This window comes from Leopardus geoffroyi, chromosome C3, assembly GCF_018350155.1.
Source record: "Leopardus geoffroyi isolate Oge1 chromosome C3, O.geoffroyi_Oge1_pat1.0, whole genome shotgun sequence".
NCBI lineage: Eukaryota > Metazoa > Chordata > Mammalia > Carnivora > Felidae > Leopardus > Leopardus geoffroyi.
Window position 1 is genome coordinate 36093732 of NC_059338.1, and position 14831 is coordinate 36108562.

The 14831-nt window shown below is 44.6% G+C and overlaps 2 protein-coding genes across 2 annotated transcripts in view; one reads left to right on the plus strand and one right to left on the minus strand.

Annotated features, from left to right (window-relative positions):
• Positions 1 to 6260, minus strand: part of LAMB3 (laminin subunit beta 3) — a 63259-nt gene extending 56999 nt beyond the window's left edge. The window contains exon 1 of the mRNA XM_045452389.1: positions 6149 to 6260. The gene's annotated coding sequence lies outside the window, so the exon portion shown is untranslated. The remainder of the gene's footprint in view (positions 1 to 6148) is intronic.
• Positions 6261 to 6270: 10 nt separating this feature from the next.
• On the plus strand, positions 6271 to 7230 carry G0S2 (G0/G1 switch 2). The gene is made up of 2 exons (XM_045452393.1): positions 6271 to 6396; positions 6544 to 7230. Exon 2 carries the CDS (start codon positions 6562 to 6564, stop codon positions 6871 to 6873), a length of 312 nt encoding a protein of 103 aa, XP_045308349.1. The 5' UTR covers positions 6271 to 6396; positions 6544 to 6561; the 3' UTR covers positions 6874 to 7230.
• Positions 7231 to 14831: the final 7601 nt, after the last annotated feature.

Sequence of the window (14831 nt, forward strand, 5' to 3'; positions counted from 1 at the left end):
CAGTCTTTACCACATCTCATTTCATAGGTGTTATCATCAACCCCACTTTACAGATGAGGAAATGGAGACTAGAGAAGTTAGGTCACTTGTCCAAGGTCAGACCCTGGTAAGAGAAGACAGGTCTTGAATGAACCCAAGTCTGTTTGACTCCAGAACCCTATTCTGTTAAGTCTAGCTGGGATTTGAGCTTGAGAAAAATTCCCTGCGCTGATTCAACCTTACAAAGTAGAGCAGTGCGATTCAGACATGGTATGTGGGCAGTAGGGTGTTGCTCCCAGCACATCCTGCATGGCCCAGCAGATAGTGACTCTGCTTGGCCAGAGGCCATGAGGGACTAAAGCAAAATGTCTACCAAGGGTCTGCTCATCAGTGTTGATTTGCCAAGACCCTGAGGCCCCAGGAGCAGGCTGGAGGAGTGCCCCAGAATAAGCCAATCCCTGCAATGTCAGACACTATGTTGGGAGTGGAAGTGAAAGGTGAGGAAGACAGAGTGGAAGGAACTAAGCCAAGTTGCCAGGTCTTGGGCAATTTTGACTCCAAGGCTCTGAGCCAAGGACAAGCTACTGTGCCTAAAATGACATCCCAAGAGAGTCTGATCATTTTGTAATCTCTGTCTCAATACTGACTTTCAGGTCAATCTAACTAGTATTGATTAAGCCCCTATTATACATTAGCACCATGAAAGGTACAAAGATCTGGTCTTCCACAGAGACAGGGCTAGCCCACAGGGAACAATGAGAGAGCTGTAGAGAACAGTACACAATCCAGTGCCAACCCGTGCAGAATGAGCCACAAAGGCAGCTGAAATTCACAGAAAAGAGAGATCAGGGTGTGCTGGTGGCTTCTCCGAGTACATGAACTGAAGGAAGGAAGACAGAGGAGAAAGACAACCGCATTTCAGGTAGGAAGATTATGAGCAAAAGTGAGGCAACCACAATGAGAATGGACTCGGGCTATGAGAAACCCATCTGTGGAGCAAAGGGTTCTTGTTGGAGAATGGAATATACTGTTAGATGAGTAGGGAAGGGCAGATCATAGAAGTATCAGATTCCAGGAATACTGATCAAGTAAATCCAATATGCAGAATCCAGGTTCATGTAGGCAATGAGAAATGATCTGGGATTTAAACAGGCATTAAGAATAAAAATCTAATTTTAGGAAGATTTATTTGGTGGTAGTGTTAGAAATGGATTACAGAGGAGAAGACGAAAGGCAAAGAAGAAGAAGGAGAAGAAGGAGAAGAAGGAGAAGAAGGAGAAGAAGGAGAAGAAGGAGAAGAAGGAGAAGGAGAAGAAGGACAAGGAGAAAAGAAAACTGTCAAAACCCCAAAACAGTGGGGTGCCTACTGGTTGGTTCAGTAGGTAGAGTTTGCAACTCTTGATCAAGGGGTTGTGAGTTCAAGCCCCATGATGGGCATAGAGGCTACCAAAAAAAAAAAAAAAAAAAAGAAAAAGAAAAAGAAAAAATACCTTAAATGCTTCTTTGAGCATCCACTAAACATCTGACTGCATGCAAACTTAATAAACATAGTCCCTCCCTTGCCAGTCCAACGGAGAAGACATTAATTAATCCCATAGTTACCTATTAAGAACCTACTATATGTCAACAATCATACAAGGTTCTAGGGACACAGTGAAAAGCAAAACAAAGTCCCAGCCCTCACTGAAGCTTAACATGGAAGACAACACAAAAGCAAACCAACAGTTCATCAATATAAAGTCAGGTACTAAATGCTATGAAGAAAATAAATAGGACACTAAGTAGGGAATGGTGGGATAGAGCCGTCAGGAAAGAAGCCTCTCTAAGAAAATGCCACAGTATCTCAGGCCCAGAGAATGGGTAAAATGGAGATGCACTGCTAGCCACAAGGATACTGAGGTGACTTCATTTGTAAGAGTACAGAGAATATCGGGAATCTTGTTTAAAGTGTGTTAAGTTTTTGATAAAAGCAGGAGATTCACACAGAAATGTCTAGCCTCTAGAACTCTAATCTACAAAACCAGAGGAAGATAAAGGTTAGAGTGTAGATTTAAAAATCATCCGTTGAGCACTGGGTGTTGTATGGAAACCAATTTGACAATAATTTCATATATTATAAAATAAATAAATAAATAAATTAATTAATTAATTAAAATAAAAATAAATAAAAATAAAAATCATCCGTTAAGGGGCACCTGGGTTGCTCCATTGGTTAAGTATTTGACTTGGACTCAGGTCATGATCTCAAGGTTTGTGAGTTCAAACCCATCATTGGGGCCAGTGCAGAGGCTGCTTGGGATTCTCTGTCTCTCCCTGTCTCCCTCTGCTCCTCCCCCACTCACTCTCTCGACATAAATAAATAAACTTTTAAAAATAAATAAACTAAACTAAAATCATGTATAAATTTAAAAATCATATAGAAATAAAAATAAAATAAAATAAAAAATAATAATAAATAAAAAATAAAATAAAAACCATCCGTTGATATTTGAGAGATGAGAAACCTCTCCAACTAGCATACATGAGATGAAAGTAACTCTAAGGACTGAGTGTAAGGTTTACAAGTGATTTTATCCTATCTTCTATGATGGATGATCTGCTCCCTCCTGCCTCCTGGAATACCAGGGGTGAGCAGTGTCTTTAGGCAGCAAAGAGCTGGTAACAAAATAATAATACTAATCATTGAAGTTCATATACAACCAATCATCCAAAAGGCCTCGGTCTCCTGTTCCTTCAATCCCCAAAGCACAGTTGTTGGGACAGCTCTATCCCACCTCTGCACTTATCCCTAAGACTACCTGTTGTACCTTTGTGACTGTTTCCTCTGCAGATGGCTCTGGGTATTTTAATGTTTGGGAGAAAGGGATTTGGAAAGCAAAATAAACAAAATTTTTAAAAAATTTTTTGGGGGCGCCTGGGTGGCGCAGTCGGTTAAGCGTCCGACTTCAGCCAGGTCACGATCTCACGGTCCGTGAGTTCGAGCCCCGCGTCAGGCTATGGGCTGATGGCTCAGAGCCTGGAGCCTGTTTCCGATTCTGTGTCTCCCTCTCTCTCTGCCCCTCCCCCGTTCATGCTTTGTCTCTCTCTGTCCCAAAAATAAATAAACGTTGAAAAAAAAAAATTAAAAAAAAAAAAATTTTTTTTGTAACATTTATTTATTTTTGAGAGAGATGCAGTGCAAGAGGGGGAGGGACACACAGAGAGAGACACACACAGAATCCAAAGCAGGCTCCAGGCTCTGAGCTGTCAGCGCAGAGCTCGACACGGGGCTTGAACCCATGAACAATGAGATCATGACCTGAGCCAAAGTCGGATGCTTAACCGACTACTGAGTCACCCAGGCACCCCTGTAAACACAAATTTTTTAGTTTTATTTATTTGAAAGAGGGAGAGACAGAGAGAGAGAGAGAGAGAGAGAGAGAGAGAGAGAGAGAGACAATGAGTGGGGGAGGGGAGAGACAGGGAAAGACAGAATCTCAAGCAGGCTCCATGCCATCAGCACAGAGTGCTACGTGGGGCTCGCGAACATGAGATCATGACCAGAGCTGAGATCAGGAGACAGACACTTAACCAACTGAGCCACCCAGGCCCCCCGAAAACAAACACACTTTAAACTAGCCTTTCCTACCTTCCTAGAAATGGCAGAATTAAATGTTAGGATAGACTCCAGGGTAGGGTGACCAACTATCCTAGTTTACCCAGAGCTGTCCCACTCTCAGCCCTGTTAATTCCTGCACTCAGGGAAACCCCTTAGCCCTAGGCACACTGAAATGGTTGATGACCCTGTAGCTGGTCCAGCCTTCAGAGCTATAACCTGTGTCTGACCTGTGTGATGCAACACAAGGCTTTACATCTCTAAAGTGACATCAGCACAAAGCACATGCTTAGTTTCTCAAGCCCTACCTAACCTGCTACCCTAGAAGTTGGGTTCTCTTGCCCCACTAGACAGAGGAGCTATCAGAAATTCCTAAACATGAGGTGGCCCTGGATTCCTCAGCCTTTGGTTCCCACCATCTCCCACCCAGCCCCAGCTACCACCTAAACCAGAAGCACCAAATGCACTGGCAACTCCAATCCATACCTCCTGCTGCTGTGTCTGTTTCCATCTGGCCAGCAAGCTGGTGGGGTCTGGGGGTCAAAGTCAGATTATCAAAGAGGGGAAGAGAGGAACTTATCTGAGATGCTGATGTATTCTGCCACAGCAAATCACAAGAAAGGGGAACTGTAGGTAAATTACAGTCTGCTGACCTTGGAAGACATGCGGTTTTCGTCTTTGATTTACAGAAATACCGGAAATGCTTACCATTGAGTCAATTTCAGAGTTTTGGGTCCAAAGCTGGGCTGACTCACTTTCAGAGAAGAAACCAGGTGAAAGCTCTGATATTAAGGTACACATCATACACTCTTCCAGAGGCCACAATGTTTGGAACACTCACAAATCTTGAGAAAGCTCATGTATCATTTCTGCCAGGTATTGGAGGCTTCTCCAAAATTGCAAGGAAGATTCGCAGAAAATGCCAAGATTGATATTAATCTCAAATTGGTCCCTTGTTGCGCAAATTTCCTGTCTGACAACATTAAAAGAACAATAAACACCAGGACACCACCATCTAGGAATAACCCCTGTTGGGCCCCACGTCACCTTGACTGCTTGGGTACAGACTAAAATGTAGGATTTTACAAAAGCTATTTAAGTAACCTTGCCCAATCTGCAAGCATATATAGATCTTATTACCTGAAATACTAATAGCCACGGCATAGGGTAGTTATTATTGTTGCCTTTTTTAACCAAATTGAGAAACTGCCTCAGCACCAGCCCCCCCCCCAAAAAAAAAGATTACTGTTAAAATTTGCAAGTACTCAAACACTTGATCTCTGAAGCTGCCCTTTACCCAGTCCCTCCTCACAGCACTCAGCCTATGACAAACTGTTGCAAGATTGCATCACTGACCTTTACAATTTTCAGGCCAGTCTGATTTCCCCCTCCTCCTCCTGCCCTCTCCCTTCACTGCTTGCAGCCCTTTGGCCCAATTACCTCTGCTTTTCCCCTCTTGCTAGCTAACTTGGATAAGTGGATAACCAAAGGTTTATCCTTACACCCTACCCCAAGGTGAGGATGTTTTCACCCAGGCCAAAATGTATCTTACTCTCTTCACACTTGCTTCAAAGAATGCTCTCTCTTTTTAAGTCTTACTTAAGTAATGTATATTCCTAAAGTCAGGTTTAAACTCATGATCCTGAGGTCAAGAGTCACATGCTCTTCTGAACTGAGCCAGCTGGGAGCCCTCCAAGAATTGTCTCTTTAACTCTTACCCAAACCCTCTATTCTCACCCTTCCGCCCCTGTTTCCATAAGCTGAACTGGCTCTGTGGTATGGCACCCCCAGACCCAGGGAAGTGGCAAATAATTATTGAGAGCATAAACTAACTGCATTCCAGACCCGCAGAAGAAATTTATCAACAGCCCCTTTCCATCTTCAGGTCCCCCCAAGCCCCCAAACTGCACTTCTCAAGTAGGAGTGGGGATCATTGGATTTAATGGTAGTTCCCTGACACAGAAGTACATACACCAACAGAGGCAAGCACAGAGACATATCACACATACACCTGCAATACACACACATACCCTCGATAAATAGTTATCTATCAAGTTACCGTAGCAATGCAAGCACCTGTGAATAAAACCAGTCAGACCGGAAAGAAACACAAGCACACACAGAGCCTGGAGACCTGTTTCGTTCCTTAACCACGATCCCTCCCCCTGCCTTCTCCCCTCCGATCCCCACACCTGTGGGAAGATGACACCCCTTAGGAATAAAAACTAAAGATTTACCGGTTAGGTAGAACCTCCCCCGCCCCCAACCCATGTCCTCATAGGGGTCCCTCTAGGGTCGCCCCAGACAAGGGAAGCTGCGCACCCACCCACACTTCTTAAGGAGGAGTCACGTCGGAACTGTACACGATACCCAGGGTGCCGGGTCCTCACCCTTGTGCGGACCCGGAGTGGGACCTCCTGCTTTGCGGCCGCACCCCACCCCGCACCCCCGCCGCGGTCACCCCTGCCCGGGACTCGCAGCTCACACCGCCTGGAGGTGCACTGCTCGCGGCCGCCTCCCCTGGGCCCTTCCCGGTCCCTCCCCTCCCCCGCCCCGCCCCTTCCCCTTCCTCACCCCTCCTTCCTCTAGCAAGAACTGCGCTGGCCCGGGGCCCTGGGAGCCCGATAGGCGGGTCTCGGAGGAAAGATATAAGCGGCCCCGGGACGCTGCCAAGGTGCCAGCTGCGGAGTCTCCACCTGGAAGAGCCGCGGCTGCCGAAGAGGAGGAGAACGCAGAGGCCGGCCGGACCCCGGACGCGCTGACCGCCGCCGCGCCGCTGCCCCCCCGCTTGCGCTGCCTCCCGCTCGCGCTGCGCCTCCAAGGTGAGCCCCGCGGGGCAGAGCGCGGTTGGGCGGGGTCCGGGGCGGGTCCCCCTTCCTGCGGGACACCCGAGAGAAGGGTGCTCGGGAAGGCCGTGGCCATCCTTCCGTGGCTGAACGGGCCCCTTTCCTGCGCCGCTCCTCCCGCAGGTCATCCCCGCCCCCGAGATGGAAACGGTGCAGGAGCTGATCCCGCTGGCCAGGGAGATGATGGCCCAGAAGCCCAATCGGAAGCTGGTGAAGCTGTACGTGCTGGGCAGCGTGCTGGCCTTTTTCGGCGTGGTGATCGGCCTGGTGGAGACTGTGTGCAGCCCCTTCACCGCCGCCAGCCGCCTGCGGGACAGGGAGGCCGCGGTGGCCGAGCTGCAGGCCGCCCGGGAACAGAAGGTCCTGGAGACCCAGGCCCCGCTAGAGAAAGGCAAGCAGCAGGAGGCCGTCCTCTGCAGCCGGGCGCTCTCCAACCGGCTGCACGCCTCCTAGGACCCCTGGGAGCCGGCAGAGGGAGGGGACAGATAGCCTGAGCGTGAGAAGAGAGCGCGCGTAGGGTCAGGCCCAAGTGGGAGAGAGCAGGAGTCCTGTGCTGTTTGGACTTACATATGAGAAGCCACTGACTTCTAGAACTGAACTACCACACGGATCCACCAAAAGGAGTTTGGGATTGAGTTTTGCTGCTGTGCAGCACTGCAGGAAGACACATACAAAACTATGTATCTTTGAGCTATCTGAGTGCATCTACCATTTTGCACTAGGGTGGAAGGAGGGGAAATGCTTTTTATATTATTATTATTACGGTGACCACCATTTTGCATTTTGAAATAAAAGTCTTTTTATACTATATCTCAGTATCTGATTCCTTGACCATGTTTCCCTGGGGTGGAGAGATAGCAAGGACGGTGAGCATGCTGGTGAAGGGGCAGGAGCACTGTGGGAAGAGCAGCTCCCTGAAGCCAAGTCAGCATTTGCTTCACTGTTAGGGACCCTGATGTTCATATTACACGCTTGTAAGTATGCTGAAGGTTTGTTTTTGTTTCATGTTAGGGGTGGCAGGAGAGAAACTTTTATACCTTGCATCAGACTTAGCATTTTAAGATCAGAAGATAAATCAACTTCTCAGATGTGAGGGCGATCTGGCCACAACGTCTGTCCCCCGATTGATCGCCAGGGTTGATTCGGCTGATCTGGCTGGCTAGGCGGGTGTCCCTTTCCTCCCTCACCGCTCCATGTGCGTCCCTCCTGAAGCTGTGAGCTCGCTCGGTCGAAGAGGACGAACTTCCCCCATAGAGGAGGACCGTTCTTCTGTCAAGGGTATATGAGTAGCTGCGTTCCCCTGCTAGAACCTCCAAACAAGCTCTCGAGGTCCATTTGTAGGAGAACGTAGGGTAGTCAAGCTTCCAAGACTCCAGACACATCCAAATGAGGCGTTGCACGTGGCTGTCTGTCTTCCTTAAAAAAAAAAAAAAAGATAAATCAACTTCTGAGCTACAGCACACTAACAGCAGATACAGATTAGTTCTAGGGCAGAAAGGCTATTTGCCACCTCACACCAGACCAGAGCCTCCTATGACTCATACCTTTCTTCTAACTGTATATATTTTTTAATATTGATTTTATTTTTGAGAGAGAGACAGAGCGCAGGCAGGGGAGGGGCAGAGAGAGAGAGGGCGACACAGAATCCGAAGCAGGCTCCAGGCTCTGAGCTGTCAGCACAGAGCCTGACGTGGGGCTTGAACTCAGGAACCATGAGATCATGACCTGAGCTGCAGTCAGATGCTTAACGGAAGGAGCTATCCAGGCACCCCTCTTCTAACTGTATCTTAATAAAAGAAAGAGAGAGGAAAGAAGCACCAGCTTCCCAGCTGGTAGGAAAAGAGAAAGCAAGCCAAGAATGGCTAATTGGATCTCTAGCTTTACCAAACCTTCCTCTTTATCAACTCAAATCATAGTGAGAAGCTCCAAGTTAGAAAGAGAAAAGGCTGGTTAACACCCATCCGAGTCCTCTTCCTCCAGGGAAAAAGTATAATCTTCTCACGATCAAGGTCCTTATCTTCCTCTTCCTCTTTAGTGTTTGTTGAAAGTGTCAAGTCCTGGGCAAATAATAGGTTCTTAATAAATACTTGATTGCTCAAGTAATCAATTCATGAAGTTAGAGCACTGATACTCAAAAGAAGAAGGAGCAATTTTGTTCTGTTTCCCCCACTCCCACCCCCACCCAGAAGACATTTGAAAATGTCTGGAGACATTTCTGGTTGTCTGGTAGGGGAGGAAGGGCATTACTACTAGCATCTAAGGAAGCCAGGAATGCTGCTAAACATCTTATAATGCACAGGTCCCCCCGCCCACTACAAAGAATTCTCTAGTCCAAAATGTCAATAGGGCTAAGGTTGAGAAACCCCAGGTTAAAGTAAAGGAAGGAAAAAGGGTTTGCTTAATAGTTTCAGAGTCAAGGTTTTGAGGTGATCTTGAAAGACTATGGTCAGATATAAGTCTCTCTCCCAACACAGGGACAAAAATGGTCCTTGGCCCTATCCTGATTGGCAATTTTATCATCAACCTAGGAGAAGTGACAGAAGGTATCAATTCTGTTGCTGATGCAGAGCTGAGACAGTGGAGTCAGGATTCAAAACGGCTCAACAGGTTAGTACCATGCACTGAAGCTAACCAATTGAAACTGAACAGGGAAGAAGAAAGAGTACAGAATTAGTTCCAAAAATCCAGTTGCATGGCCACAGAATTATAAAGGTTTATTCTAGCAGCAGATCATGTGAAAAAGACCTAGGTGTTTCACTAATTGTCAGCTCAATATAAGCCAACAAGGGCCTGCTAAAAAACCTAGCATCTTAGTAGTAGAAGTGGAATGTCAAGCAAAAGGGATGAGGAGGAGGTTTTGTTTTACCTTATAACCTGGCAGGCAGGAAACCAAAGAAGTTAAATAAGATTGCCTGGATATGCTTAGGTTTGCATTCTGACTCCTTCGTTTGCTAGCTCTAAGACCTTGAAAAAGTTACTTATAAATTCCCCGCTTCAGGTGAGTTAAGTTCCTTCCCCATCTATAAAACTGTGCCTTCCTTGTGGGATAATTTTGCTAATTTTTTTTTCAACGTTTATTTATTTTTTTTGGGGGGGGGGGGACAGAGAGAGACAGAGCACGAACGGGGGAGGGGCAGAGAGAGAGGGAGACACAGAATCGGAAACAGGCTCCAGGCTCTGAGCCATCAGCCCAGAGCCCGACGCGGGGCTCGAACTCACGGACTGCGAGATCGTGACCTGGCTGAAGTCGGACGCTTAACCGACTGCGCCACCCAGGCGCCCCATAATTTTGCTAATTAAATGAGATAATGCATGTAAAGTGCTTACAGCACTACCTGGCATACAGTAAGCTTTCAGCCAATGAAAGTTGTTGTTATATTTCAAGAGACACCGTGACAAACAAAAACCTGCTAAGATCAGAGTGACTTGGGCATATAAGAATCCAGAAACCCTGTCACCTACAGAACAATTGAATAGACCACTAGAGTTACAATACGCTAGTGTTGCATAACAATTGCCTCCAAATATCTGAAGTGCTTCCATATTGACCCAATAAAGTCAGTAAAATAGATTTATTTGATGTGGCTTGAAAATGCTGGAATTATCAGATAGAAGTACAAGGAAGCAGATCTTGGGTCATTAAGAAATCAGAATAATTCAAAATATGAGTTTCTTTGTGATGTGTAGTTAAGTGCCTCATTACTTAAAGCATGCAAGCAGAGATTGGAAATCATCTGTGAGGGGTGGTATAAATTGGAAAGGAGATTTCTGAACTTGGAGGGAGATTAGTCTTATGACCTTTGAGGTCCCAACACACACACCCTTTCTATGTTTCCAGTGTCTGTGTTCTTCCTCTCAGCATGTTGCCAAATATTTTCCTTCTTGCTGGATGAATATCAAAAATAATGAATTTAATTCAAAAAATAAACCATTTCCTGATTAAGTTATCTAACTAATACTTTTGCCTCTTAGGAAACACCCTAATCTAGTGGTGGTATCTAATGGTTCTCAAACTTCGTCATAGTGAAACACTTATTAGTCACGTTGCTCTTTACAAAACACCACAAAACTCCGATCTATTAATATAAGTAAATATGTAATTTTCTGCTGTATCAAATTTCAACTTACACTTGTTCTAGTGAAAACAAATAGTTGGTCTCAACTGTGAGAATATTAAAAAGTTGCCACAGGGGCACCTGAGCAGCTCAATTAGTTAAGCGTCTGACTCTTGGTTTCGGCTCAGGTCATGATCTCAGGGTTAGTGGGTTAGTGAGTTTGAGCCCTGCATCAGGCGCTGCACTGACAGCACAGAGCCTGCTTGGGATATTCTCTCCTTTCTCACCCTCCCTGCTCTGTCTCTCAAAATAAATGAATAAACTTCAAAAAAAAAAAAAAAGTTTCAGGGCACCTGGATGGCTCAGTTGGTTAAGCATCCGACTTCCGCTCAGGTCATGATCTCGCAGTCCGTGAGTTCAAGCCCCACATTGGGCTCTCTGCTGACAGCTTTGAGCCCGGATGGAGCCTGCTTCAGATTCTGTGTCTCCCTCTCTGTCTACCCCTTGCCTGCTACACTCTGTCTCTCTCTCTCTCTCTCAAAAATAAACATTAAATAGTTTTTTTTTTTAATTGCCACATTCTTAGGACAAGTTTGATTGTTCCTATAATCACAGTATCCAGAATCAGTTTTAAATCCATTGGCTCAATGAATGATAACTCACCTCAGTTAACACACTTTTACAAAGCTAACCAGTCAGTGATAGTCCCTAACTTCTGAGGGTCAACCAATCAGTAAATGACTCACCCCATAAATACATTTCAGAATGCCAGGCAGTCAACAAGTAAATATGCTTCTATAGGTGATGTCAGCCCACTTAAGTCTGGGAAGGTACGCCAATCTCTAACTTTCTTGTTTCCCAGAAGGCAACACATGAGCTTACTGGGTTCATTGTGCCCAAACTCTATCTGTCCTTCTATCTGCTGCCAGTTAAGTCGGTTCCAATGACAATCTGAACTCCAGTGGTTTCACTGGCTTCTCACCACCTATATGATTTATAACCAAGTAGGTCTTTGTATAAAATCATTAGACCTCAGTGTTTGTACAAAGTAATTCGATATTTTAGTTTACAGGTGTACATGCTAGTAAATTATTATACCTAGGCCTTTGTATAAGGTTATTAGACCTTCGGTTTGGGAGATATACCATTTGATAACTATTTTTGTCATTAAACTGCTTATTCCCCTGCTGCTCACTTTCCCTTTGCTTTTGTTTGTCTATATTATAAAGTCTTGTCTTATGAAACTGTTTTTGTTTTGTTCTGGAGCACCTTATTTCTAATATAGGTATAAGGGAGTGTTTCATAGGGAATGGTTCAATAAGCCGCCAATCCAGTCCAAGCTGGCCTAAGGGATAACAGTTGCAGATCCATTAGACGGATGCCCAATTCAGGAAAAGGCAATTGGCCAAACCTAGCTTTGGGTCCCCTACAAAACGTTCATGAGAGTACTCTCTGTCTGGTCAACATGTGAAAGAAGGTCATTTTTTAGTCTGTATTCCAGGGTCAAACATTGTCAGGTCATTGACTGCATGGCCCTTTCCTAACCTTTGCTTAGAAAGGGCACCCAAGCACACACTCTTACTAAACAGCCTCTTTTGTCTTTCTTGGGTTCTTCTACATCAAAATTGCAACCTCCTCTTGGAAGAACTCCTACTTCCCTTATAAAGCCGCCCTGTGATCCTAACTCTTGTGCTTACTTTGATAAAGGACAAAAACTGAGTTAGAATAACAATGGCCATCATGGAGGAACTTTTGACATGTCAAAATCAGTAAATTAATTCATTTAGGGGGAACTCCAGAATAAATTAAGACATTTAAGATGAATTCCAGAAATCTAGAGTCAGTAGTTTGCTTCTTTAAATGGTAGGCTGAGGCCTAAAAAGTAAAATTCTAACTCCAGCATAGTCTCTCTCAAAGACTCTGATACCTTCTGACACCCACTCTCATTTCATTTCTCTCTCTCTTTCTACTCATCTTTACCTGCTTCTATATAGACCACACTTTTATCAGAGTTTTCTCTGGGGAAAAAAAGCCATCACACTGTAAAATTGCTAAACCAGAAGGCAGTCCTAAAGAAGTTGGGTGACCTGTTTTGAGGGCTTTGTTGTTTGTTTCTTTTGTTTTTTGATTTAAATAAATCGAATTTTGGGGGTGCCTAGGTGGCTCAATCGGTTAAGCGTCTGACTCTTGATTATGGCTCAGGTCCTGAACTCATGGTTGGTGAGATCAAGCCCCCCATCCGGCTTTGCACTGACAGTGTGGATCCTGCTTGGAATGCTCTCTCTCCCTCTGTCTCTGCCTCTCCCCTGCCCCCAGTCTCTCTCAAAAATGAATAAATAAACATCTGATAAATAAATAAATAAATAATTTTTTTTTTTTTAAAGGAGCTAAATTTAAAACCTGGTCTGGAGCCATATTAAGAGTTGTAATTAAAGAGTTTCCTAAACCTAGCCAGGGAGAAATTTGTTAAATAATTCAGGATTTTATTAGGTACTTATTGCTCTGGGCTACAGATCTGTACCAAATTGATCAATTAATTGTTAGTCCTTCAGCTGTAGAAAAATATTTAAAAGCAGCAGGGAAGAAAGGAAAAATTTTAAATAACTCAGCCATGTAAAATGAAAGAAAAAAAAAGTGCCTTAAGTAAGCAAGAAAAAATACAGTACAAAAGACAATTCCAGAAGCCTTTCTTTTAAAGGTACATTGGACAAAGATTTAAAATTATAAATGAAATAAAAATGAAAACAGACTTCAGGAAATTTTCAGAGTATTCTGGAGTAGACCCAACAGTTGAAGTAAAGGAGACTTGTCTTTTTCAGTTCTTATTTCCTTCTCTTAGGGCTCAAATATAAATTAGGGGATTTAATGAGAGATAAAAATAATCCCAAATGTCCAATATGGGGCTAAACAGTTTCAGAGAGCCTTAGAGGGTGAATAAGCTAGAAATCAATAGCACGTATGGTTCTCTAGATAAAAAATTAAAAATAAATAAATAAATAAATAAATAAATAAATAAATAAATAAAACGGAAACTGTCTCTTGAAAGAAAAACAACACAAAAAAAACCCTTCTATGTTTTAAGAATTGAGACCCTAGGGCTGCCTAGGTGGCTCAGTTGGTTAAGCATCACTCTTGATTTTGGCTCAGGTCATGACCTTACCCCGTGGGGTTCCAAGCTGACAGTTTGGGATTCTCTCTCCCTCTCTCTGCCCCTCTGCCTCCCCCTGCCCCCCGCCCAAGCTCACATTCTCTCTCTCTCTCTCTCAAAATAAATAAATAACCATTAAAAAAAAAAAAAAAACCTGGGAGCCTATAGATAAGGATACTTAAAGTTAGTGCAAGCAAAACCATTGTTGAAAGAACCAATGTCCCATTTGACTAAGAAACAGAAAGATAACTGTCCAAAATCTGTCCAGTGATGCTGTTCCAAGAGAGACATTAGCACCCAACAATTCCAGTCCTTCCTTTAAATTTGTGCCCCCTAGTCTCAGAGACACCACTGTTTGACCATGTCAATCACACTCTCCATCAGGGTGGGGCTATGTCTAGTTTGGCTAGCCCTCTGTTCCCAGATCCTACACTAATGCCTGGCATGGGGTAGGTGCTCGTTAAATATCTGTTGAATAGTGAATAAATGAACGGATAAAGAAAGCAAACTTTAAAAAAAATTTTCTTAATGTTTATTTATTTTTGAGAGAGAGAGCAAACATGAGCGGGGAGGGGAGAGAGTGAAGGAGACACAGAAGCCAGAGCAGGCTCCAGGCTCTGAGCTGTCAGCACGGAGCCTGACGCGGGGCTGGAACCCACAAACTGTGAGATCATGACCTGAGCTGAAGTCAATGCTTAACCGACTGAGTGACCCAGGCGCCCCAAGAAAGTGAACTTTTTAATTGGCACACTGTTGTCCATGCCTTATTCCAAAAGAACAAAACTTCTAAACTGGAGTATGATCCTCCAACATTAACTGGTGTGAATCAGGCTGGAATTATTGTGGAATAATACGGAGCCCCAACCCCATGGAGATCTTGTTGCAGGTTCCTGTCTTTCCCTCTACCGTCTATGCTCTGCTCCTGCTGATGTGATCACCATAATCGTTTATGTCCTTAGAGGACTTCCTAAGGAGTTTATAATTGAGAAATGTGTAGACACACAGGTCTCACAGAGTACACTGGATCCTAGAGTCTCTCCTGGTAGAGAAGGAAAATCGGCCCAAACCCAGCTCTTGTTTCAGTACTTTCCTTTGAGGCAAAGCCAGGAATGTGAGAGTGAGCTTTTGCTAAGGGTGGGACGGGGTTCTGCCTAGCGTGCCTCTGGCATGTGGGGAGCTAACAACAGTAATTGATAAGTCTCCAGGGC

Coding starts and splice junctions, on each gene's coding strand:
- G0S2 (XM_045452393.1), top strand. CDS start 6,562: ATGGAAACGGTGCAGGAGCTGATCCCGCTGGCCAGGGAGATGATGGCC.